Raw genomic sequence first — 27653 nt, forward strand, 5'->3', positions numbered from 1 at the left:
AACCCATCCTCCTAGGAAGAAGCAAGGGACTGAAACAGATGAGGAAAAGCAGAAGAGAGACGGAGACAGCCACCATGTGGATCCATGAGACGGAGGGACAGCTTCACCTCTGGCTTTCCAGCACCAGTGCTTCTGTACCCAGGGCACTGGGTTTGAGTACATTTGTATTTCTTACACCTATATATATATATATATGCTAAGGCAAGGGACATGAGCTCATTTCTGGACATGTTTAACTCTGCGGTGCTTGTGGATAGTGACGGGTAGAAGGTGGTCATATTAGATTAGGAGAGACTTTCTGATTAGAAGAAAGATACGAGAGTATTGGCTCTGGTTTCCAAACCCTCTTATTTCTCTCCATTTCTAACCCAGTTCTGTTTTTTTCCATGCCAGACACTCTAAAGAACGAGAAACACCCTGAAGCACAGGCTGTGTCTTTGATCAGCCTCGTGAAAAAAAGGGGAATAAGAATCCTGCCTGGCCAGCATCGCAGGACCGTATGAGAATGGAATATCATCAGAGGGCCGAGGAAGAGAAACGACCTAGAGAACCTGTAGAAGGTGGCATCCTCATTTCCCACAGGCAGCAAGTAGGGGGAGGAAAGAAGTCCTTGGGCAAGTGGGATTACTGCCTGGAGCAGTGCTGTGTACACGGCGGTACACTGAGTGCTTTCCAGGTGCTTCCACTGTGCTTAGCACTGAGCAGGTATTATCTGTTTTCAGATAATGGTCCTCACAGCAGCACCATGAGGAATGCACTGTGTTTATTATTCCTGCTTTGCAGTCTGGATACTGATTCACAGTGGTATCAGGGTTGGACCACTGGGACTGATCATAGCCCTTCCTGTCTCTGCTGAACAGTCAGAGAAGGCCCGTCCGCTTTGGACAGCTTCCTGAAGGGGTCGCTGACTGCACACCTGGCACCACATCAAAGACAGCACTTGGGACCAACGAGCACCCGTGAGTAGAAAGGAGGTGAATGAAGCCACCATTAAAATGTATGTACATCTTCTGCACCAGAATTCAGACCAGGAAGACCACGTAGGACATCTCTTCTACCTCCTCTGCTCACCACCCCAAATGGGAACCCATGGCATGGAGGAAGATGGACCCTAACCTTGGGACATCTTGGGCAGCTGGAGACTTTGAGCCCATGGGTGAGAGTGGGAGGTTGAAGGTGGTGGAGAGAGAAAGAGAACAGAGAGGACGTCCAGAGCTGAAGCCCATTTGCAAGAGCTCCTGATCAAAGGTGCAGTGTTTCCTGCACTCACGGGGCCTCTGGGGGCAGGCAGCCAGGGGCTGAGGCTTCTGCCTTTGGTCCCCTGAGCTCCCACACTGATGGCAGTAGATTCTGTGCTGAGCTGAGAACAGCCTATTTGGGAAACCTAGCTAGAAGCCCCTTGACCTCTCTAAATCTCAGTTTAACTCATTCACATAAAAGAGAATGATGCCCACCTTGCAGGACTTCTGTGTGGACTAACCGAGAGAATAATGTAAAGGGCCTGTAAAAACTATAAAGGACCACACTCTGGCTTGACTGTTGCCTGACTATTCTTCTACGCCAGCTGACATCTCTCCTTTCGGTGACGGTACATTTAACGAAAAGCATTTGCTCATCAGCTGTTGCAAACAATAGGTATCACGAGTAATGTGTGAACCACACAGGCCAGGTGGCTGGAAAATGCTGTATAGGCCGCCATGACTCTCGGACCGTATCTTACCTACAGTCACCCTCAGAACTTTGTCTGAGCGCCACATTTCTGGGTCTGGTTCTCTAGGTCTATGGTTTTCCTCTGTTCCAGCGTAGCCCGTATATTGAAATACTACAGCCCAAAATCCCAGTGTAGGAATATGAGGAAATGTTTACCAAAGCAGGGCTTCCATCAGGAGCCGTCGAGCTAAGACACCAACTACAAAACTCAAATCCGAAACAAAGACTCCACAAAAGGCATATTCTACAGGACACTATTTCCTGAATAAATGCCATCTTTGTGGCTACTGCCAATCACTCTGGGAGTGTAGGGCAGAGAAATCATCTTTTTCCTTAACAATGTGTAATTGAAAGATGCATGATATCATCTCAAAACTTTACTTTTTCAATGTGAAGATCAAAAAGTTTAACATTCATCTCTTACCAAATATCTTCATCACTTGATTTACAAAAATCCCTTGCAGAAAAACAAATAGCTTCCACTCAGAAATACATTTAAATGCACGGAACCTCATAAAAATAAAGGCAAATATTATTGTTTGGATTTCAAATGTTTAGAAGTTGTCAGTCCCACCTCTGTTTCAGTACTCTTGGGTCAATCAGATCATTATTATGGTTTTCAACTGGATAGAAGGATGGCGTCTGCTCCCCACGACTGGCTGGACTGGAGGACTGTTCATCTCTGTTACCAAGAAAGAAAAGGTGGGTCAGGGGCTATTCAACAGGGGTCACAACTACTGTTTTCACAGTGGCTCTCGCAGAGAGTAGGAGTCAGCCAGTAGAAACACCATGATCTGTGTCTACTTTTAAGCCTCTCTTGAGAGTCCGGACTGAGAGAACTGAAAGAGAAATCCTCTGAGGTCATCTCACTCAGTTCATACATGCCAGGAGAGAGACAATGCCAGTTCACAGTGCTGTTTTCACTAATCCATCCCATTTATAAATGCTGTTATGATAATCCTTTCCTTTATGAAATAATAGTGATGACAGAATGTACTTTTATTGGTTAATATTCTTATTTGGCAAAAAAAAAAAAAAAACCAACATGAACTCTATGTCAGATCTTTCTCTATTCCCTGTCATTTTGGGGGACCTTTTATTATCTGTAAAACTTCATGATCTTTGAACCACACTTCACTAACACCCTCATTTTCTAAGTGATACAACTAAAGCCCTGAAAGGAAAACAACTTGCTCACCACCACAAGCTACTCAGTAGCAGCACCAGTTGACCTCAGTTTTCCGACTTCCGACTTCCTGTCCAGTGATTTTTCTACCAGCTTCAACGAGAACGACACCAAAAAGCAACTGCAGATACTCCTACCTATTACATATTCCTAGCATTTGCCTAAGTCTGAATAGGATGCCAAATATCCTGTCCAGATGTGGCCTATAAAGTTTTTTTCAAAATAACATACCAGGCAGCCATTAGCCAGTAAATGAAATTTACACACAAGTTGAAGCCCATCTGCAATCTCTGATCTAGAATGCCATTTTATAAACCATTTAGAAGGAGTCTTAAGCATCATTTATTCTACTCACTTCATTTTACAGTTGAAACTAAGAAAAGTCAAGCAAATCTCCAAGGTTAGAAGAGTAGCTAATATCAGAACAGGGATTTAAAATCAAATGTTTTAATACCTAGCTTTAGGGTTCTTTTTATTATGCCGAGTTTCCTATCTTTATTAAGCACTTCCTAAAAGGGTTTAATTAAGTAACATATTAAATAAATAGCAGATTCTCATACCTTTTTCTATTATCGTGATTCCCACAGGACAATATATGTCAAGTGACTATATATTTGACAATAAGCAAATATAGCCAATAAACATTTTAACAAACTATAACCTACAAACCCACCTGCAATTGTGATTTTGCACCAGAATAATTTAATTTGAATGCAAGACAACACACACCTTAGAGTCAACTGTTTACTGGGTGAAAAGCCCCCACTCAGTGCCTGGAAAACCAGCGTTCCAAGTCTTGGTTACATTTGAAAATGGCTTTCTTAACCAGGTTAACAAAGCTTAATATTTAGCAAAAGACTGTTTTGGTCTGGGAGAAGGAGGAGGGATTTTCTCAAAGACTATGATACTCCTAAGATCAGTGTGAATTAACATGGAGTTAAGTACTGTATTACTTTTCACAACCTACAGATGAAGCAACGGGAGTGTCAACATTTAATATAATCAATTCAAGTTGGTGGTATAACCAGGAATGATGCCCAGGTTTTCCGGCAGTCCAGTTAGTTCTTATTTACTAGAGAACAGTATAAACTGATTTGCCCTGGAAACAAGGGTGTCTGTTTTCTTCCAAGCTCTGCCTAAGGCAATATAAAGATTCCAGTCAACTGAGGGGAACTTCCAGCTCAAAAGTCCAACTCATCCAAGAATGCTGGGAAGTTACTTTGAGCTCTATTTGAGGTTTACACCCTCCCGTTGCTGGAAAGGAGTAAAAGCATACAATGCGAACTTCAACAAAAGCCACATATCTTTTACATAGATATGTCAAAACAATGTTTAGAAGAAATCCTTCAAATAAATCAAATGGTAGAATCTCCAGACCAACTGTGGACCATTGCTTCAAGTCTACCTATCCCCCTTTTTGTCCCCAATATCCAAATATTCTAGAAGTCAAATTACTTAAGCCGGGTCTCTCTAACATTGTATTGCTTATAAAAGAGCAAGACAGAAATATATAGTTTGACAGATATAACCTGAAAAACTTAAAGTAAAAACTTAGAATGAATTTCACCAAACATCATAATCTTACTTTAAAAATTAATAATTGGTCTGTAGTAAGTATTTAAACTTAGAAACCTTGCAAAAAGTCTCAAATACAGAAAAACCAAAACAGAATGCCTGAGATGATCCTGGGGCGTAGAATTGCAAAGTGCAATTTTTAATTTTATAATTGCTGTTATCATTCCTTTTTATTGCAGAAGTCAGTGATAAAAAACAAACAAAAACATCCCTAAACCTCAAAGCCATCACAAATTTTTCTACATGACTTTTGTGGGATGCTATCATAGCATTCAGTACTCCAAGAATACTCTTGAGAAATTAAAAATCCATTGCAGCAAGAGTCTTTAGCAAATTATATTATGAAGGCCTCTAGAGGAGAATATAAATTAGTTACTATAAGGAATTCTTGGCAAATAAATAAATACACAAATAGCTTTGGGAAAAGCAAAGGAGCAGAAAAAGATGCCTTTCTCAAACACTAATTTTAAGACCTAAGCTGCAGGAGTTCATTTCTGCTGGTGTTATATGTACATTTTAACTGCTTGTTATAGAGCTTTCTATGTAGGAACTCTGGGCTTACAGGTCTTCCTTAACAAACGGAGTCAGTGTTTAAAAAACTGGTGCATTTAAAAATAAAAGTATCTTGACTCATAAAACTTTGCAAAAAGTGTCACTGTACACACAATCTGAAAATGGCCACAATTTTCAAAGAGGTTTAAACCCCAGACGTCACGCTACAGCCATTATCAGGAAAGCACAGCAAAAATAAAGCCATTCCTGAACACTTACTCTGGCGGTGCTTCTGCTTGCGTGACCAGGGCTGTTTCTCCAGGGGACTTCAGTTCTTGACTCTTCTGCTTATATTTTTTAATTAAATCCATTAGAACAGCCTGGTGCCCAATTTTCTTTACTAGTTGCTGAACCATCCGATCATTAAGCGCTAGGAGAGCGGCCCCACTTACTTCTTCCTCTGGGAAAATGAAAAAAAACTGTCTCTGCCTGTCTGCTGGGTAAAGCACTGTAAAACACAGCACTCCGAGCAGGCAGAATTATTTCCGGTATTAAAAGATGCATCTAAACTTGTGCTTTGCAGTTATAAAATTATCTGTGTTTTTGACAAAAATAGAACACTAATATTGCATAATTCCAAATACATGTTTGCTCCAAAGAAAGTACCACAACCTAGAGTCACAATAAAAACTTTTTACTTCCACATTAATGCCTCCCCTCTCCCGATTCTTTCTAAAAGACACTGTTTTGATAAGGAAAAAATATTTTCAGAAAAGTATTCTTCACAGTACCTACCAGGCAACATTCCATACTTGTAAATCCAACACTATGCAAAGCTGCACAAAAAATGCACAAGCTGCATATTTATAGACAAAAGCAGTATCAAATGCATATATCAAATATGTATTTTAAGTTACTCAAGATTTATCTTATTTGAGATCTTTTTGAAATACTAGATTCTCTTGTGGATACCAGGTCAAACGCAAACTCTGCTACAGTCAGTAGAGAAATGAGTTTCCCACTGCAGCAACTCCACATCAATGTTCACATGCATTAGGAAAAAAAAAAAAAAAAAAATCAATAACACAGGACACTCAATACCTAGGCTGCTCAATTAACATTTTTGAAAGTGTAAACAACTCACCTTGAAACCTATGAACTAGCTCTCCTAAGTTTTTCTCCACCAACCAACTGCAGACCTGATCAACTGACCAAGTTTCCATTGCTGTAGCCTGTAAATACACCTGTAGAATAAAAAGAGGAGTCTTCAGTTTTTCTTTCTGACTGTTGTTCTTCTATTTATTTCTTTATTTTTACCAATCGGCTCTCTAATCTCAGCCCTTTCTTTGCCAGACTCTTTGAGACTCTCAGTGCTAAGCTTCTATAAATTATTCTTTTCCCAATACACATTTAGAAGTTGCTAATAAAACAAACACTTTTTAAAAATGAGACCAATTTGAACCTATTTCCTGGTCTCATTTCTCAAATTTCTTCACCTTCTCCTACTTTTTTTCCACAGGCATCCCTCAGCTTTACTCACAACCAGCCCGAGTCATACAATGGTACCCAATCCTGTACCATTAACACCCAGGTTTCTTCACAAAGAAAAGGAAGGTGTGAAATTCACCACTACCAGGCTCATCAGGAAGTTGTTGACATTTACAAAAGGGGTGGTCAGGGGAGGAAGCCAGGAAGGATCAGATAAAAGCCTGACAGAGATACTTAGTAAACCAAGACTGGTTAACCCCTTACTGCTCCCCATGGAGGAGAGAGAGCTTGCAGCTACTTCTGATTGCTTTGCTTTAATAAGCTGAGAAAGTCGGAGCCAAATTCTCAGGAGAATCTGAGTGCTTCTCTCCTTCCTTTCAATAATATTCTTACATATTCCATTCAGTTCTAGAACTTTATTGAACACCATTATGATTGGTAAAATAACTAGTACAAACTAACAAATTGATTGAAAACTTACAAAATTAGTCGGTAGATTCAAAATGTGAAGACAATTCAGTATGTCAATAATTGTAAGTGAAAGAAGTATACAAAGTTTGCAAGATACAGTCTTTAACCATTCAGTTATGTTTGTATGCCACTATTCGTCTCTACCACTTAGAAAACTTGAAACAATATGCCAATTACAATCATTTTTCTAATTTCCCTTAGGTAGCTCATCCCTGTGTTTTACAATTCAATCCAAATGACTTTCAGTGGACTGGGGAGAAACGGAAAAAACTTAAAACATTTAAATCTTTTTAACATTACTTTCAATTTCATCTTTCAAACTAAATGATATAGATTTACTTGTACAGTAAGATACTAACTCTCCCATAAAGACAAGAGGGAAAAGCTACTCTTAGAGAAATGGAATCATAAGGAAAGATAAAAACACTTATTAAATCATATATTTAAATTTTATTGCTAGAAGTTCTCAAATATTATTGTATTTTTCACTTTTGTGTGTTTGAATGTCACAATTTCCAACAGTTAGAATGGTGGAAAAGGAGAACCTGTTTACCTTTCATGCTTGACAATCTGAAAAACTAACAGCCTTCAAAAATCATTTCCTAAAAAACCGGGACACTTCAAAGTAATAAGACACATTCTCATAAGTATTCACAAACACCAAGTTGCAAAATTGAGAACAGGGTTAAATGTAGACAAACGTCACCCCAAATTACAGCAGTGGATTTAATTTGCTTCGACAGTAGCCTCAACACTCCTCCCCTAGGCTAAGCAGCAAGAGCAGGGTGTGAAAAATCATTATTTGCGAGAGACTCTGGTGTAAATTAAAAATCACACCTTCCTGTCACACTTCTGGCTTCCTTGCAAAGAGTGGGACTTAGAAAAAAAATAGAAGAGGGAGAACAAAAAGACAATTCTCTAAACTTCAAGATTAAAAGGTATGCAGAGCAGAAGATACTGCCCTGCAGCCATTGATGGATAAAGGGAAATTTGAAAATAAAATGAATCCTTGGAAACCTTTTGGATTTTTTAATTACCAGATTTCTACAAAATCTACTTCTGGGTAAAACAAAAGTTATCAAATTATAACCTCATACAAAATAATAAGCTTAAAATAAGTATAGTATAACCCATTTGTTTTTCTGAATATTTCATAAAATAAAATAATATCACGGCCTAGGCGATGTAACATCTTTAAGTACCAACATTAAAACTTCCTCTCGGGCTTCCCTGGTGGCGCAGTGGTTGAGAATCCGCCTGCTGATGCAGGAGACACGGGTTCGTGCCCCCGTCCGGGAAGGTCCCACATGCCGCGAAGCAACTAAGCCCGTGAGCCATGGCTGCTAGGCCTGCGCGTCCGGAGCCTGTGCTCCGCAACGGGAGAGGCCACAACAGTGAGAGGCCCACAAAAAAAAAAAACAACAAACCTTCCTCTCACATAAATAATGGATATATTATTTATGATCTTATACATCATAAAGGAATAAAAGATATGGCAAATGTGAAAAGATGTATCCAGCAGCTTTACTGCATATCCAGCAGTTTCAGAAACGTCTGAAGATTTTGAAATGTGAGGGCAAGTATGGTCACTAAATATTTTAAGACACAATAATAAAAAAAGAATAAAAATAATTAATAATAGTATTCTGTTGGGATACTCCAGCCAAACCAGTATTATTTGATTAAATTATATTTCAATTAAATAAATTGGTATTAAATATTAAAGGATCTCATCTAATTAAAGCCAGGAGAGGCAAGACTTTAGTTAAAGCAACCTGAATGTGGGCAAGTCTTATTTAATAAGTTTGTTAAAACTCCAAAGGAAGATAATAATGCAAAGTGTTGTGGATGTGGTTTATAATCTTCAAGAGCAATGTAATATATAACAACATCAGCCACAAATAAACACTTTTTAAGAAAATGTAAAAATATTTTGTCTTTCCTTTTTGTTTGCACTTTTACTTTTATTTTCCCAGAGTTCAGAAGCTGAGACAAAACAAAAAGATCTTTAAAAGCGCCAACTCTCTTGGATCAATTCATCGTCCTGCTCTGGGAAAGGACGTCTCCTGCCATGGCTGTACTTGAAGGAACCAGCCATTTAGCAAAAATCAGGTTCCGTTGGTGAAAAAGAAGGAAAATCGAGGGACAAAAACAGGAATGTGGCTGTCACATGGACCGATGTCCAGACAGTTCTGTTGGGTAGCAGCCTTGCTTTGACATGAAGCAATGATATCATTGAACTCCATTGGAGCATAACATCTCATCTGCTTTGGGTAGTTGTTCATTCCAACTATCACCAGTCCAGGAGGAACGAAAACTGGAATAGTCAACTAGAATACCTTGCATACCTTAGTCATCAAAAGGTTTACTGCCTAGATGAGCTAGGTGAATGGTGATACACCAAAGAAGTTAGAAGCCTTACCAACAAGATAAGACATGTACATAAGCAGAATATAAACATAGAGTCAATTATAATGGGTGCTGTAAATAACACTAGGGGTTGAATTTCCCCACTCTCCTGGAAAGGAAGGCATCTTGATTTGGAATCTGAACAAAAGATACCGTTTAGGTAGTGAAAGAGCCAGAAGAAACGGGATCAATAGAATGAACTACAGGTAAAAGGTCAGAAATAAGCAAGTTCTGTTTGGGGACCTGAAAATGGACCACACTGCAGAGAATGGTGAGAATGTTGCAGAGAATGGTGAGTAGGGAGTAACAGCAGAGGGGGTGGGAAAGATCGCTGGAGAGCTTGGAATACTGAGTTCAGAGTTAATAGATACACTTAAGCTTTGAGAAAGAAGTCATTGAGCTGATCATATACACCATGTTTTAGAAAGATTATTTATGCAGCTGAGCCAGAGGAATTACAGGAAAGGGTGTTCTTTCTTGAAGTAAATTGCATATGAGAAGGAAGGGTTTAACTTTTACTAAACGTTCACATATGGACCAATTTTTCTTCATTTTAGAAAGATAGATATGTATATTAGTCTTTCCAAAAAATTTGGAAGTTTTAATTTTTTTCATACATCATGGGCAAAAAGGGACTGAGATGTACAAAGCTAGCTGATACCATGCAAGTGAAACGCACCAAAAGGAACTGTCAGTATACATTAAGGTAAGCCATATGAAATTGCCATTTTTGCACATACAAGAGTCTAAGATCAGTAATTTCTTATAGTGGAACTTATTGATTGAATCTTGATTTTCTGAAAACTACTAATAAATCTTGGTTGGTTCCTTTTGTTCAGCAAAACTTATCGGAAGTGTCTGTGATTCACACCACCTCCAAAATTTGAGGGAGAGGGGCACAATAATAGTCATTGACATTTTTTGTTTTTACACTTATAAAGAAAATAAACAGCAATCTAGCCGAGAGGTTTAATTAAATTAAGGAACAGAAATAGCAATGAATCAGAGTTTCAGGTCTTTGGGGACTTTTGAGTCACAAACACCCAGGTCTTTTGGCTTTTGAGTCAGACTTCTGTGGCATCCTTGCTTCTTCCTAGTTGACTGTCAAAGCTTATTGATCAGCAACATGAACTACATCCTCTGGGTTCTTGCCAGAGAGGGTAACTGTGAGCAGCAGTGCTGTCAACTTTTATCAAAAACTGAATCTGTAACTGAGAAGACTCTTCCAGAATTAATCTATAAATTCCAATGAATATTTAAACGTGTTTATATCCTGTTACTTACTATAGTACTGGTACTGGATAAATAGACAGGAAGAGCTAGAAATGCCTGGCAAAAAGACTTGCACCCCCAGATGTTCAAAAGTATAAAATTATAATATATATAAAAGCATGGTATTGGAGCAAAAGAGGACAGATTATTGAAACAGAATAGAAACCTGAAAACAGAAATATATGGAAGTATTAAAAAGATGTTTTCTCAAGTTGGTGGTGAAAGAAGGGATCATTCAACAAATTTTGTTGGGACACTACCTCATACCACCTATAAAATAAAGTATTCAGATGAGTTAAATAATTAAATGTGAAAAATTAAATTTAAAAATTAAATGAATCTGAAATAAGTTTATAAAATAAAAAGATTGATAGATTTGACCACAAAAAAATGAAAAAGTGTATATACATATATGTCATATAAAATTGTAGAGACTAAACTAATTCCTTAAAACCAATAAAAAGATAAATATACCAATAGAAAAATAGGAACAGGCAATTCATGAACAAAACTTTAAGTAATGAATTATCTAAAAATGTGCCACTTTTTTTGAAATAAAATAATTAAATTAAATATTTATTCTACTGGAAAAGGTGAAAAAAAAGATTAGCAAGAGGTCTAGCATTCTCTTACACATTGCTAAGGGAAGTATAAACTGGTACAATTTATTCTGACTATTATTCTCATTTTATAGATGAAAACCTTGAAGTTTACAGAAGTAATTCACCTAAGACCTCACAGATGGTGAGGGGAAGAGTAGATTTGAACCCCAATCTTTCCAACTTTAAAGGCTACTAATATACATCAAAAATCTTCAAAATACTCTAACGCTTTGACCCCAAAATAACATTTCTAAGAATTTACTCTAGGATATTAACAGAATGAGCACAAAGATGTTTGCCGAAGCAATAGCTAGATTTTTTTTTGCGGTACACGGGCCTCTCACTGTTGTGGCCTCTCCCGTTGTGGAGCACAGGCTCCGGACGCGCAGGCTCAGCGGCCATGGCTCACGGGCCCAGCCGCTCCGCGGCACGTGGGATGTTCCCGGACCGGGGCACTAACCTGTGTCCCCTGCATCGGTAGGCGGACTCTCAACCACTGCGCCACCAGGGAAGCCCAAGCAATAGCTACAATTGCAAAGAAATCAGACAAACTAAGTTTCAGCAATAGGAACTGATCAATAAATTGTGGTCATTTATATTTAAGATGTAATATGTAGTGATTAAAGACTGTGTTTCAGAGAAATAGTTGTGAAATATATATAAGTGAAAATAGGTTTAAAATAGTATGATTCAACTTGTACAAAGAATAAAATAAAAATAGAATAACACACAAAGGTAACACAAAGACTGGGAAAACATACCCATAGGTAAAAGTGATTCTTCCATTTTGGTGGAATCAGTGTATTTTATTTTTTGATTTGCTACTCTCAAAATCGTTCCCATTAAAGAAGGTTACTGTTATTTTCAGGAAAGTTAGGGTTTTAAAGATAAAAGGTAAAAAGTGATATTTATAGATCATTGCTGGAGAGGCCTCAGTCCATCTGTTCTATACCAGAAAATTAAAAGAGAGAGAGCACTGGATCAGATGCAGCCCATTGAAGTGGTTTTGGTTCCTTTATTCCACTTTAAAAATGGATGATTTCACCTATAAATCTGGAATATTAGTTTGTTTTGAAAAATCAGATGTTCTTGCAACACTGGGTTCATATTTCTGAATGGCAAGAATTTGGGTAGAGGCTGCTCCCTTGAAAGAAGAGTAAGACACTCTCTGAGGCGGTGTAGGGTATAGGAAGCATATAGCAAGTTTGAAACAGGCTGGATCTCAGAAAGCTAATGAATGTCAGCTCTTGAAGGACGAAGGTTTTGAGAAGAGTGATAAATACCTATATATACATGTATATATATATGTATGTGTATACATACATGTACACAATAATTATCTTTGAATACGCTTAGTTCTTAATTAACTTTTTGTTAAGTCCTAGAAGAAATAATACCTATCAGAAAAACATGTGTCACAGCAAACTTAAGGCAGAGATGATAATACATATATTAGAATTTAGGCCTTGAATCAAAGTCAAGGACTCAAAGCTTTGTGCTTCAGAAAGCCCTGGTATGTTGGGGCTTTTGTTTCCTGGTAACTTGCTCTTGAAGTAAAAGAGTATAGTTACTTTATTGATCATAGACCCTGACTTACTGGAATTCTTCTTACATAGCTCAATGTGTATGCAGTAGTATAGGTGAGAACTGCTTATCTTATAGCCCTGTATGGTGGCAAGAACTGATGCTATTAAAAATTACAGTTATTAAACTGTTTCTTCGGAGCCACTCTTCTGTTAAGAGCACGTGACAGTTGATTTCTGCAGCCTCCTAGAAGGTTTAGCTGGTAGAGCCAAGCTGGGCTCTCTTGATCCGTCACACCAAGTGTTGGTCTGACTTTTTAGGTCCCTCTGGAGGAAGAGGACACAAGGTGGAGGGTCTTCTTCATGCGTTGTCACTGCAACCACAGATGGGTGGTGTGGGGATGAAAAAGGCACAGGACTCTGTAGCTCTCCTACAAGATTTATACAGGTTGAGAGACCAACACTCATGCTTCTGGCACCCCTGGGTTTCTCCGAAGACAGGCTGGAATGTTCAAACATTTTGCCGATACCAAGCTACTCTTCCTAAAACATTGGCCAAAAAAGTCAAAGTGGTACCAATTGGTAGACTACAGTTGACTGGTTAGTCGGAGTGTGTGTGCTTGCATTTGTGTGTGAGGTGTGTGTGTGAGAGAGAGACAGAGAGAATGAAACCAAAACTGAACAAGGGAGCAAGCCAGGCTAGGGGAGAGAGTAAGGAGGAGAGGAAGAGATTAGTGTGAATGATAACGAATAAATGATAATGTTACGGAACCAAAGTTGGGTCTGCTGGCTCACTCACAGTAAAGCCAATCTACTGACACCGGGTTGTGGTGAAGGCAAGCGCAGTGTTTATTGCAGGGCACCAAGCAAGGAGTTCAGGGCAGCTAGTGCTCAGAAAGCCTGCACTCCCCGTGGGTTTCATATATATGGAATCTAAGAAAAAAAAAAGGTCATGAAGAACCTAGGCATAAGACGGGAATAAAGACACAGAGCTACTAGAGAATGGACTTGAGGATATGGGGAGGGGGAAGGGTAAGCTGGGATGAAGTGAGATAGTGGCATGGACGTATATACACTACCAAACGTAAAATAGACATCTAGTGGGAAGCAGCCGCATGGCACAGGGAGATCAGCTCAGTGCTTTGTGACCACATGGAGGGGTGGGATAGGGAGGGTGGGAGGGAGGGAGATGCAAGAGGGAAGAGATATGAGGACATATGTGTATGTATAACTGATTCATTTTGTTGTAAAGCAGAAACTAACACACCATTGTAAAGCAATTATACTCCAATAAAGATGTTTAAAAAAAAAAAAGAGCTGAAAGACAATTTAAAAATAAAAAGCAAGCATTTTTTAAAGGCCAGGTGAGCGAGGGGTGTCCCAGGGTGTGTGATCAGCTCGTGCACATTCTCTAATTGGTTGATGGTAAGGTAACAGGGCTGTGTCACAAGGATTAGTTATCAATCTTTAGGCTCCAGGAGGCCTGAGGGCTATGTGCTCATGGTCATCAAGTAGTTAGCATCTTCCCTTTGGTGGGGGGTTTCACATCTCTAAAACAACTGGTAAATGTGCATCAGATAGTATTATCTAGGTACTTCAGAGAGGAACTAGAGCAGAGGATGTGGGGCAAGGGTGTGTCCCAGAAAGGCCCCATAGGGTCCTGCTCGGTTACAATAACATTATCACAAAAAGATAAGATAAGATAATCATATTGGAAATAAAGATTGTAGGAATGTAATAAAGTTTTCATGTTAAACATGGTAAACACATTTTTAAAATTTGTTTCATGGTAAATTTGTAAAACTCTCTACATTTCAGTCTTAACTCTTATCCTACTCACTTCTACCATTCTTTGATTGCATCTGAGAACAAATGTGGCACACCAGAGTAACGGTGAGAGTAGTTTGGGGGAAGAGGAAGAAAAATAAATTGGATTCGGAAATTAGGTCTTCCCCAAAAGATTAAAATATGAAAAAAAAAATCCATATATCTGCAACCAGGCCTAAAACTAATTTGTCATTTCAAATTTCTTGGCCTTTAGAATACAGCTTAAAAAATGCTTGTCTGGGCACTTGTTCCTAGTAAAATGCTAAGGAGAGATGCCTAAGTGAATTAAGCTGTCATTCCGCTATTGGCTTAATCCTAGATTCATTGTCTACTGATCACATTACCCTTTTAATCCAATTGCCCAAATCCCCTGTTGAGTTATCCACATCAGATTGTTCGCTTCCTAGTACAGTTTTCCATCCATTGTTGCAGAAATATTTGCAGTTATTCAGCACAGCATCAACTTTCCCGAGAAAGAGTATTAGCGAAGCTGTCACCTGGTGGAGCCTGACAGGCAGACCAGGGGCGGAGAGGGGTAAGAGGTGTTGCTGAGGGGTGTCTGGGTGCTGCTGATTGCCTGCTTCTCTCTCATTTGAACTCAGAATTCAGAATTTGATCTCAGAAATGTATTTCCCAACTTATCTAATATAAGAGTCAACCGGAGGGACTTCATGAAAATATTGATTCCCAAGATTTTTCCCAGAAGATTCTGATTCAGGTGGCTTGGGGTAAGACCCAGTAATAAATATCTCTTTTTTGTTTTGTTTTGTTTTGCGGTATGCGGGCCTCTCTCTGTTGTGGCCTCTCCCGTTGCGGAGCACAGGCTCCGGACGTGCAGACTCAGCGGCCATGGCTCGCGGGCGCAGCTGCTTCGCGGCACGTGGGATCTTCCCGGACCGGGGCACGAACCCGTATCCCCTGCATCGGCAGGCGGACTCTCAACCACTGCGTCACCAGGGAAGCCCAGTAATAAATATTTTGAATCATTTCCAGTAGCTCTTCTAATTAGCCAAGTTTGAGAAGCAATTGAAATATTCATCATGACTTATTTCCAATTTTTAGGGTGCAACAGGTCAAAGTTTACAAACCAGCCTAACATGTCATTAGGCATAAATTGTATCATAGAAAAACTTTTTAGCAATTTATAAAAATAATCATGTAAATATCACTGAAATTAATGTAGTGCTATTGTATTTACGTGGATTTTTCATAAAACTAAGAAAGTAAAATAAATGTAGTAAACTCATTTAAAAAAATATTTTTCGTTGTGGTTAAATATATATATATATATAAAAAACATAAATTTACCATTTTCACCCTTTTTGTGTGTGCAATTCAGTGGCATTATGTACATTCACACTGATCACAGCAATTACCGTGATCAATCTCCAGAACTGCTTTACCATCCCAAACTGAAACTCTCTACTCATTAAATAATAACTCCTATCCTTCACCCTAATAACCGCCATTCTACTTTCTCTCTCTATGAATCTGACTATTCTAGGTACCTCATATAAGTGGAATCATAGAATATTTGTCCTTGTGTATCTGGCTTATTTCACTTAGTATAATACTTTCTATGTTGTATTATCCTTCCTTTTGAAGCCTGGATAATATTTCTTTGTATATTTATATCACATTCTATTTATCCTTTCATCTGTCAGTCGACATTTGGGTCGTTGCCCCCTTTTGGCTGCTGTGTGTAATGGTGGTATGAATATGGGTGTACAAATATCTGTTCAAGTCCCTGCTTTAGTAACTTGATTTTCATGGTTTTAAATGTCAGAGGAATCATTCAACATACTCTGATTTCTTTCTACTTCATTAGCAGACATGGAGACCTTACATGGATCATCCAGGTCTGGCAAAATCCTCTCATTTCCTAGATGGAGAAAAAAAGGGTTTCAGAAATGTTAAGGGACTTGCCCAAGGATGTACAGCTAGTTGAATGAGGATGCACTTTTTATCAGGCCCAGTAAGGCAAGTAAAATGAATTATATTTAATGAGACCAACCTATAAGGCACTTTCATCCTAAAAAAGACCAGAAGCCCTTGCATGGTGACAACTATGTCTTTTCATTTTCGTATTCCCTTTTCTGAACACTAACAACAAACACATAATAGGACCTCAAAGGTTACTGAGTAAACATTTCAATGCACAGATACACTAACATTTATTGTGTGAATATGCTTTGAAGGAAAAGACATACAGGTTGTAAACACAAGGGCAGTTGCTTATCTTAGCCTAGAGTTGCCCAGCTGCAGTGTCTGAGCACTCTGGTTGCCTCCAATCTGTTGACAGGTGATGAGAACTGACTTCTCTCTTTGCCATAGCTAGCATTTCTTCCAGGTGTACAGAGGCTTCAAACACTCTCATATTTAGCCCATTGCTCTCTAAAAAAATTTTTTTTTCCTCTGTATGTCATGATGTGAAAAAGTTTGAGAAGCAAAGGGCAGTCTAGAAAATGGAGCTTGGAAGGACCAGGAGGAGATGGATATAGCAATGCTTCCATCATTCCCGTTGACTGCATATGCCTCTCCAGGGGACTATGCCCAGCTTCCATGCCAGTCCAGTTAAACGAGAATTTCTGGAGGCGGCGTTCACAGGCGTTAGTAATTTGTAAAGCTTTCCCAAGTGATTCAAGTGTGCATCAGGGCTGAGATCTGGTATAAAGCGAGGCAGAGAGAACAGACTTGCAGAAACAAGAAAAGACTTTGCCATGGAAACACTTTCTTTTTGAGCCTCCTGTTGGATTGTATGCCATCAACTCAAGAGAGGCTCTCCTGGAGGCCTGCAGGTGAGAGGTGTGAGAAGACAGTGCTCAGCAGAGGCATTTCTTTGTGCATCTGGGGAAACTCCCAAGCCCACATTTCTCTCTCCTCACTACCAGCCCTCTCCCAAGTAGGCTTTGGGCTCATTGCCACTCGGGAGGAACATGGCAGTGTAGAAATCAGAAATGAGCACAGGTGTTCCTAGTTATTATAAACAAAAGCTTGGGCCCTAAGGGAAGTTTAGGTACTTAGGCTTAGAGAGAGTGTCCTGGTAAAACACGAAGAGAGGAGGACTTTCCCCAGACTGGAGGGAGAGTCCTCTCGGGGCTGCGGTGTTACCTCTGCCATCTCAGTAGCACTGACAGGGAGAGAGCAATACCGGGGACAGCACTGCTGTGCTGTGAGTCTGCACAGATGTGACCTGGGAGGCCTGGGCCAAGTTTCGTGTGCCCAATAGTGGCCCAGATGTAATAGTGAGCCTCTGGACCCAAGGACCGTGTCAATGGGCACAGTGGATGTTGTGTATCTAACCACCAAAGGCCAGATGCCACCTGTCGCCTCCCCCTCAGTATTTCAGTGCCCAAGTTATGGGATCCCTGGCACAGGCCTAGGGATTAGGAGTGAGGCTGGTTGTCTTTCTCCTTACTCTGGTGGAACTGGGACCCAGAGCCTGGTATTTAATTGCTATGAAATAATGAAAAATTGATACCTTACACTACTGATTTATTAGATGGAGGTTTATGCCTGTGTGTTGACACATTTTATATTAAGTCATAGGAATTAAGAGAAACAGGGGCTGGTAAAGCATGAATTCGGTGCACTATATCATATTATGCTTCTATTATGACATTCATCACATAGAAATAATATTGTTTGATCATGAACCTGGGTTTTCCCAGGTTTTTGAGGATAAGGACTGTGTATTATCCAGCTTTGTATTTCTAGCACTTAGTACTATGCCTGGCACAGAGCAAGCCATCAATTAATTGGAGTAATAAACTGCATAGCTCCTTATGAGCAAATTCATAGGTAGCAAACTGAATAGTTAGTAAAATGCAGAGCTCCCTACTCCCTATGAGTCAATGAACTAGTATAGTAGATGCTATACTAGCTAGTATAGGAGATGCTCAAATAAAAAAAGTCACAAAACATCCCCACAGCGACAATTTTAATGGTTATCAAACTGCAGACTCTGAAATATAGGCAAGTTTCATGGCTGGAGAAATTATTTTGCTCTAGTCACAGTTCATAATACAAGTACCTGCTCATACAAATACTATCAAATGTTTGACAATAAGTTGTGATCTGTTGAGGAGCCAAAGTTTAAAAATAAAGAATGACCCCATGGTATTATATCTTACTCATGTAGTAGAAGCTGTGATACAGGACAGTGTCGATTAAATTACTAAAGAGAACAGAGTTCTTTCCACGAAGTTCCCTAAAGAGTTCCTAAGAACCTAAATGCTGAAGCGATTCCTTTGAGCCCATTGGATGAATGGTATGATATTGGAACTCTTTACACTTAGAGCATTAATGTCAAACCCAAAGGACTCTCTGGTGGGAAGGTTCAGCAGGCTGGGGCCAAGCAGGGGCAAGGGGACAGGCGACTGTCAAACTCCTATAGCCGCGCCCAGGACAGGGTCTGCTGTGCTCATGGCTATGGTGATGCTTGTCCACCTCTCGTGTGCAAAACCCCAGGACCCTTCCTGTTCAGCTGGAGGACGACGGCTCCTTAACAAATGTTCGTTGAATAAGCTGAACGAACAAATTCAGTCCTGGTTAAAGAAATCTTATTAACATCTTGTGGTCAAAATATAGAAATATGGGTTGGATGCCAAGATAGTAAGGAATTTTTTAAATGGGTGAATAATCATACCTGAAAAGTTGTGATAAGGCAAAATCAAACCTGGGAGAATATCTCCAGTGTCAGTCACCTCAATTCAGCCTGTAGTCACATTCTATTTAAGAGCGTTATCAGTGACTTAGAAAAGAAAACAAAAATTTCAAAGACCTTAACAATTGTGTGTATGTGTGTACTGTTTTTATTTTATTTATGACTATAGAGATATCATTATAGGAAATGTGGAAAACATATAAGATAGATAGAAAAATATTTAAACCCTATAATGTATATGTTTTAATACAGTTAAGACTATAGGACACAGTTATTTTTTATTTCTGCCATTTCTCCTGCGATTAAAAATTTTCTCCACCTTATTCAACTTTGTAAAATATAATTTTTAATGGGTAGCATTTCAACTTATGAAAGTATAATTAGCCCACCCCAAATATTGAATGTTTAAATTGTTTCTGGTTTTGTGTGGGTGTGTTGGCATCAAAAATAATACTACAATAAACATCTTTATTCATGATGGCTCACAGATATTTCAAGGATTAGTTCCTTGACTAAGACTGGTCAGTCAAAGGTATAAACAGTTACAAGGTTTTCAATTTTTTTTTCCAAATTGCTTTCTAGAAGGGATATCTCCCCAACTTCCCTACATAACAGCATAGACTAGTGCTGAACAAAAGAACTTTTATTGTTAATGGAAATGTTTTATATCCACTTTGTCTAATGTAGTAGCCCCTAGTTACAAATGGTCATGAGGCATTTGAAATGCGATTGATGTAGCTGAGGGAATAAAATTTTAATTTTATTTAATTTTAATTAATTTTCACTTAAATAGCTACATGTGGCTTTCTGTTACTGTACTGGACAGCACAGGGAGAGAATTTCCGTCACTATGAGGAATGTATAACAGAACTTGTCCACCCATAACCTCTCATGTCTAACCATTATAGTGTGGGAAATGCTGACTTCCACTTTCCTGGGGGCTTTCTCTAGCAACTAGAGCCCATGATGCCCAAGGCAGGCTGCAAGCACAACAGTCTTAACAATGGACTAATAGAATTTGGTGTATAAATACTCCTGTGGGGTTGGGGAAGGCCACTATAGATATCTCAGCAGCACAAGTTCACTCAGAATTCAAGAGTTCCCAAGCAGGATTAAGTTTGGTTACTTACTGTGGTGACAGGCTTGTTAATTCACCTTTTATAAGCTTTCTTACATTGCCTTTTTCATTTCTCCACTTCTATCCTCGTGTTTCTTTGCATCCAAGTTCTCTCAGAATCTACTTGGGAAACCAAAACTAAGAGTGCTACCAGTTCCAGAAATGTACCTACATGTTGGGACATGTATGTTCTGAGAGCATACGGTGAAAACTGTAAGACAAGGAGGAAAAAAATTGAAGACAGCACAGATCAATGGAAAGATATACCCTACTTGTGAATTGGAAGGATCAATATTACTAAAATGCCCAAACAATCTAAAAATTCAATGTAATCCCTGTCAAAACACCAAAGGCATTTATTTTTTATGGAAGTAGAACAAGTAATCCTAAAATTTGTATGGAACCACACACACACACACACACACACACAAAACCCAAAACAAAAAAAACCCTGAATAGCCAAAACAATCTTGAGAAAGAAGAACAAGAGGAGGTATCCCACTCCTGGACTTGAAAATATACTACAAATCTAAGCTATCAAGACAGTAAGGTACTGGCACAAAAACAAGCACATAGATCAGTGGAACAGAATAGAGAGTCCAGAAATAAACCCACACTCATTTGGTCAATTAATCTATACAAAGGAGACAAAAGTACACAATGGAGCAAAGACAGTCTCATGGACAGCTACATGCAAAAGAATCAAACTGGACTACTTCTTTACACTATATACAAAAATAAATTCAAAATGGATTAAAGTCTTAAATGTAAGACCTGAAACCAGAAAATATAGGCAGTAACCTCCCTAATATTGATCTTAGAAATATTTTTTGGATATGTCTCCATGGACAAGGGAAACAGAAGCAAAAATAAACAAATACGACTACATCAAATTAGAAAGGTTTTGCACCGTGAAGGCAACCACCAACAAAACGAAAAGGCAACCTCCTACTGAGTGGGAGAAGATATTTGTAAATGATGTATCTGATAAAGGATTGATAACCGAAATACATAAAGAACTCATACAACTCAATATAAAGTATGAGTAAATGAGCAGAAGACCTGAATAAACATTTTTCCAAAGAAGATATGCAGATGACCAACAGGGACATGAAAAGATGCTCAATATCTCTAATCATCAGAGAAATGCAAATCAAAACCACAATGAGATACCACATCACACCTGTCAAGATGGCTATTACCAGAAACACAACAAATAACAAGTGTTGGAGAGGATGTGGAGAAAAGAGAACACTTGTACACTGTTGGTGGAAACGTAAATTGTTGCAGCCACTGTGGAAAACTGTGTGGCAGTTCCTCAAAAAATGAAAACTAGAACTAACATACAACCCAGCAATTCCACTTCTGGGTATTTATCCAAAGAAAATGAAAACACTAATTTGAAGAGATAGATGTACCCTTATGTTCACTGCAGCATTATTTACAATAGTTGAGATACAGAAGCAACCTAAGTATCCATCGATAGATGAATGGATAAAGAAGAAGTGGTATATATATATACACAATGGAATATTTCTCAGTCATAAAAAAAAAAAATGAAATCTTGCCATTTGAAGTAACATGGTTGGACCTGGAGGGTATTATTCTAGGTGAAATAAGTCAGACAGAGAAAAACAAATACTGTGTGACTTCACTTACATATGGAATCTAAAAACAAAACAAATGAACAAACAAAACAGAAACAGACTTATAGATACAGAAAACAAACCGATGTTTGCCAGAGGGGAGGGGGCAGGGGGACAGACAAAACAGGTGAAGGGGATTAATAGGTACAAACTTCCATCTATAAAAGAAATAAATCATGTGGATGTAATGTACAGGCAGGAATACCAAACTATTGTAACAACTTTGTGTGGTGGCTGATAGTAACATTTTATAATGTATAAAAATATCAAATCAACTAGCAAATGTTGACACAGCATTAATTGTTATTTTCTTAACTGTGATTTTTAATAATGGTGTGGAGTGCTATTTGCTAAGCGGGGCCACTTTGTATATGAAAAACTGGAACATCTTCCAAGCTATTTAACAGAAGAATTAGCCAGTGGAGAGAGTAAAGAGAGCACTTCACAGATGTGGCACTGGTCTTGGTTCACTCACTGTGATACGAGCTGAGCCTGTACTGTTTCTGATAGGCAAAGACAGGCCTGGCTGGAACGTTTGGAAGAGCAGTCCAATGAGTTTGTCAGGCCACGAGGTCTGAGAGCACAGTCCTTCATAAAACTTACCACCGTTCAGAACCAGCAGCAAGTTCAGGGGTCCCCAGGGCCACCCTCACTTCTGACCAGCTAGGTACAAATTTGGACATTCCCACAACCACTTTAGGTTCCATAATTCACTAGAAAGACTCACAGATCTCACTGAAAGTGCTCTACATATGATTACAGCTTTATTATGGCAAAGGGATACACATTAGTAGCAGCCAAAAGAAGAGACACATAGGGCACAGTCTGTGAGGGTTCCAAATGCAAAGCTCTCATCTTCAGGATGTGGTCCCTTCCCAGTATTGAAGTGTGACAATACTCAGAGCGTTGCTGACCAGGGAAGTTCACTCAGTCTTTGGTGTCCATAGTTTTATAGAGGGTTCTTTATGTAGGCAAACTTGATTGATTCACAACAAAGACTCTTATCTCTTGGCAAATTCCAAGTCCTAGGAGTTAACTCCCAGGGGCAAAGTCCAGCCAAATCCTTGATGATACTGACAGTAATTGGACTGAAGTGCAGTGAGTCCATGGGATCCATAATCACTGGAGACATAGAGCATAATGTGTGGACTCAGTGCCCTGATCTCCCTGATCACTCTGAAAGCTTTTGGTTTCAAAGACTAAAATGGAAATAACAGGAGGAGAACTCTATCACAGTTCACAGCAGACCACAGCTATGGGACTCTTCATAAACTACTGAAAATGATCTAAGTTTGCCATATTGCATGGCTGAGCTGACCTAGATGGAGGGCAGGGGACATGTGAGAAACTTCTGTATATTCTACAACCCAATTTGCCCTTGAAGTTCCCTGCATCCAAGGGAGAAAAAAGACAAGGGAGGAACAGAAGGAGCAGGGGGCAAAATAGAAACCTTCCCTTTCCTCTGACTTCTTTCAAAGAAACAAACACCAGCAACAAAATTCTGTTTATTCATTTGTAAAATCAAACGGAGGTATTAGCTGAGTTCAGGGGGTAGTTTACTTCATATGTCACCTAGGGTTCATGTTTCCTATTTGGGACAAGGAGCCATGTCAGCATACAAATTATTCTTAGTCAAGTTTGGCCCAGCCTAGAGATGGCCCAGGTTGGTTAGGAGTTTTGATTTGCATGGTGAAAACTGCTTAGAAAAAGAAACTGTCACCAAATGGATTTGTCATCTTGTATAAAGCCCCTGATTATTAGGCAGCTTTAACTCTCTAATTTGTTAATGATCACTGACACTTAAAATTTCAAGCTCAAAATGGAAAGGATTTGATTTAATTTTCAGATTAGCAAAAGCTTCACACCATCCTACCAGCAATCTAGCAATGCGAATGAATAACAAAAGAGGTCGTTAAGGATTCAGAGTTGAATGGAAAAATAAATGTCAAACATTTGCTTGAGGAGAGAACTTCAAGATGGCAGAGGAATAAGATGTGGAGATCACCTTCCTCCCCACAAATACATCAGAAATACATCTACATGTGGAACAACTCCTACAGAACACCTACTGAATGCTGGCAGAAGACCTCACACTTTCCAAAAGGCAAGAAACTCCCCACGTACCTGGCTGTGTGGCTGACATTGTCTTTGTGCTCCAGCCGGATGTCAGGCCTGTGCCTCTGAGGTGGGAGAGCTGAGTTCAGGACACTGGTCCACCAGAGACTTCCCGGCTCCACATAATATCAAACGGCGAAAGCTCTCCCAGAGATCTCCATCTCAACGCTAAAACCCAGCTCCATTCAACAACCAGCAAGCTACAGTGCTAGACACCCTATGCCAAACAACTAGCAAGACAAGAACACAACCCCACCCATTAGCAGAGAGGCAAAAACCCACCAGACCAAACAAAAGAAGAGGAAATAGGCAGTCCACCTGAAAAAGAATTCAGAGTAATTATAGTAAAGATGATCCAAAATCTTGGAAATAGAATGGAGAAAATACAAGAAACGTTTAACAAGGACCTAGAAGAACTAAAGAGCAAACAAACAGTGATGAACAACACAAAAAAATGAAATTAAAAATTGTCTACAAGGAATCAATAGCAGAATAACTGAGGCAGAAGAACGGGTAAGTGACCTGTAAGATAAAATAATGGAAATAATGACTGCACAGCAGAATAAAAAAAAGAATGAATAGAATTGAGGACAGTCTCAGAGACCTCTGGGACAGCATTAAATGTACCAACATTCAAATTATAGGGGTCCCAGAAGAAAAAGAGAAAAAGAAAGGGACTGAGAAAATACTTGAAGAGATTATAGTTGAAAACTTCCCTAATATGGGAAAGGAAATAGCCAGCCAAGTCCAGGAAGCACAGAGAGTCCCATACAGGATAAATCCAAGGAGAAACACTCCAAGACACATATTAATCAAACTATCAAAAATTAAATACAAAGAAAAAATATTAAAAGCAGCAAGGGAATGACAACAAATAACATACAAGGGAATCCCCATAAGGTTAACAGCTGATCTTTCAGCAGAAACTCTGCAAGCCAGAAGGGAGTGGCAGGACATATTTAAAGTGATGAAAGGGAAAAGCCTACAACCAAGATTACTCTATCCAGCAAGGCTCTCATTCAGATTCAACAGAGAAATTAAAACCTTTACAGATAAGCAAAAGTTAAGAGAATTCAGAACCACCAAACAAGCTTTACAAAAAATGCTAAAGGAACTTCTCTAGGCAGGAAACACAAGAGAAGGAAAAGACCTACAATAACAAACCCAAAACAATTAAGAAAATTGTAATAGAAACATACATATGGGTAACTACCTTAAATGTAAATTGATTAAATGCTCCAACCAAAAGACATAGACTGGCTGAATGGATACAAAAACAAAACCCATATATATGCTGTCTACAAGTGACCCACTTCAGACCTAGGGACACATACAGACTGAAAGGGAGGGGATGGAAAAAGATATTCCATGCAAGTGGAAAACGAAAGAAAGCTGGAGTAGCAATCCTCATATCAGACAAAATTAGACTTTAAAATAAAGAATAGTACAAGAGACAAAGAAGGAAACTACATAGTGGTCAAGGGATCGATCCATGAAGAAGATATAACAATTGTAAATATTTATGCACCTAACATAGGAGCACTTCAACACATAAGGCAAATGCTAACAGCCATAAAAGGGGAAATCGACAGTTACACAATAATAGTAGGGGACATTAACACCCCACTTTCACCAGTGGACAGATCAACCAAAATGAAAATATATAAGGAAGACAAGCTTTAAATGATACACTAAATAAGATGGACTTAATTGTTATTTATAGGACATTCTATCCCAAAACACCAGAATACACTTTCTTCTCAAGTGTTCATGGAACATTCTCCAGGATAGATCATATCTTGGGTGACAAATCAAGCCTTGGTAAATTTAAGAAAATTGAAATCATATCAAGTATCTTTTCCAACCACAATGCTATCAGACTAGATATCAATTACAGGAAAAAAATCTGTAAAAAATACAAATACATGGGTGCTAAATAATACACAAGTTAATAACCAAGAGATCATTGAAGAAATCAAAGAGGAAATCAAAAAATACCTACAAAGAAAGGGCAATGAAAACACAATGACCCAAACCCTATGGGATGCAGCAAAAGCAAGTCTAAGAGGGAATTTTATAGCAATACAATCCTTCCTCAAGAAACAAACATCTCAAATAATCAACCTAAACTTACACCTAAAGCAATTAGAGAAATAAGAACAAAACCCCCCAAAGTTAGCAAAAGGAAAGAAATCATAAAGATCAGATCAGAAATTAATGAAAAAGAATTGAAGGAAACAATAACAAAGACCTATAAAACTCAAAGCTGGTTCTTTGAGAAGATAAACAAAATTGATAAACCATTAGCCAGTCTCATCAAGAAAAAAAGGGAGAAGACTCAAATCAATAGAATTAGAAATGAAAAAGGAGAAGTAACAACTGACACTGCAAAAATACAAAGGGTCATGAGAGATTACTACAAGCAACTGATGCCAGTAAAATGGACAAACTGGAAGAAATGGACACATTCTTAGAAAAGCACAACCTTCTGAGATGGAACCAGGAAGAAATAGAAAATATAAACAGACCAATCACAGGTACTGAAATTGAAACTGTGATTAAAAATCTTCCAACAAACAAAAGCCCAGGACCAGATGGCTTCACAGGCTAATTCTATCAAACATTTAGAGAAGAGCTAACACCTATCCTTCTCAAACTCTTCCAAAATATAGCAGAGGGAGGAACACTCCCAAACTCATTCTATGAGAACAAGGCCACCATCACCCTGATACCAAAACCAGACAAAGATGTCACAAAAAAAAAGGAAAATTTTTTTGACATCAAGCCAAGATCTCTGATGAATATAGATGCAAAAATCTTCAACAAAATACTAGCAAACAGAATCCAACAGCATATTAAAAGGATCATACACACTGATCAAGTGGGTTTTATCCCAGGAATGCAAGGATTCTTTGATATATGCAAATCAATCAATGTGATAAAGCATATTAACATATTGAAGGAGAAAAACCATATGATCATCTCAATAGGTGCAGAAGAAGCTTTCAACAAAATTCAACACACATTTATGATTAAAACCCTCCAGAAAGTAGGCATAAAAGGAACTTACCTCAACATAATGACAAACCCACAGCCAACATCGTTCTCAATGGAGAAAAACTGAAACCATTTCCTCTAAGAACAGGAACAAGGCAAGGTTGTCCACTCTCACTATTATGCAACATAGTTTTGGAAGTTTTAGCCACAGCCATCAGAGAAGAAAAAGAAATAAAAGGAATCCAAATCAGAAAAGAAGTAAAACTGTCACTGTTTGCAGATGATATGACTATATATAGACAATCCTAAAGACACTACCAGAAAACTACTAGAGCTAATCAATAAATTTGCTAAAGTAGCAGGACATAAAATTAATGCACAGATATCTCTTGTATTCCTATACACTAATGATGAAAAATCTGAAAGAGAAATTAAGGAAATGCTCCCATTTACCACTGCAACAAAAAGAATAAAATACCTAGGAATAAACCTACCTAAGGAAACAAAAGACCTGTGTAGTCCTACACAGTTCCACAGCATCATTCAGTTAATCACAC

General features: G+C 38.7%; 1 protein-coding gene across 1 annotated transcript in view; it reads right to left on the reverse strand.

Annotated features, from left to right (window-relative positions):
• The window catches only part of SAMD3 (sterile alpha motif domain containing 3), a 47022-nt gene extending 41626 nt beyond the window's left edge, over positions 1-5396 (reverse strand). Inside the window, 2 exon segments of the mRNA XM_067010744.1 lie at positions 2285-2392; positions 5243-5396. Of these exon segments, the coding sequence (XP_066866845.1) occupies positions 2285-2392; positions 5243-5379 (245 nt within the window). The 5' untranslated portion in view covers positions 5380-5396.
• Between the last annotated feature and the right edge of the window lie 22257 nt (positions 5397-27653).

Source organism: Kogia breviceps, chromosome 13, assembly GCF_026419965.1.
Source record: "Kogia breviceps isolate mKogBre1 chromosome 13, mKogBre1 haplotype 1, whole genome shotgun sequence".
Classification (NCBI taxonomy): Eukaryota; Metazoa; Chordata; class Mammalia; order Artiodactyla; family Physeteridae; genus Kogia; species Kogia breviceps.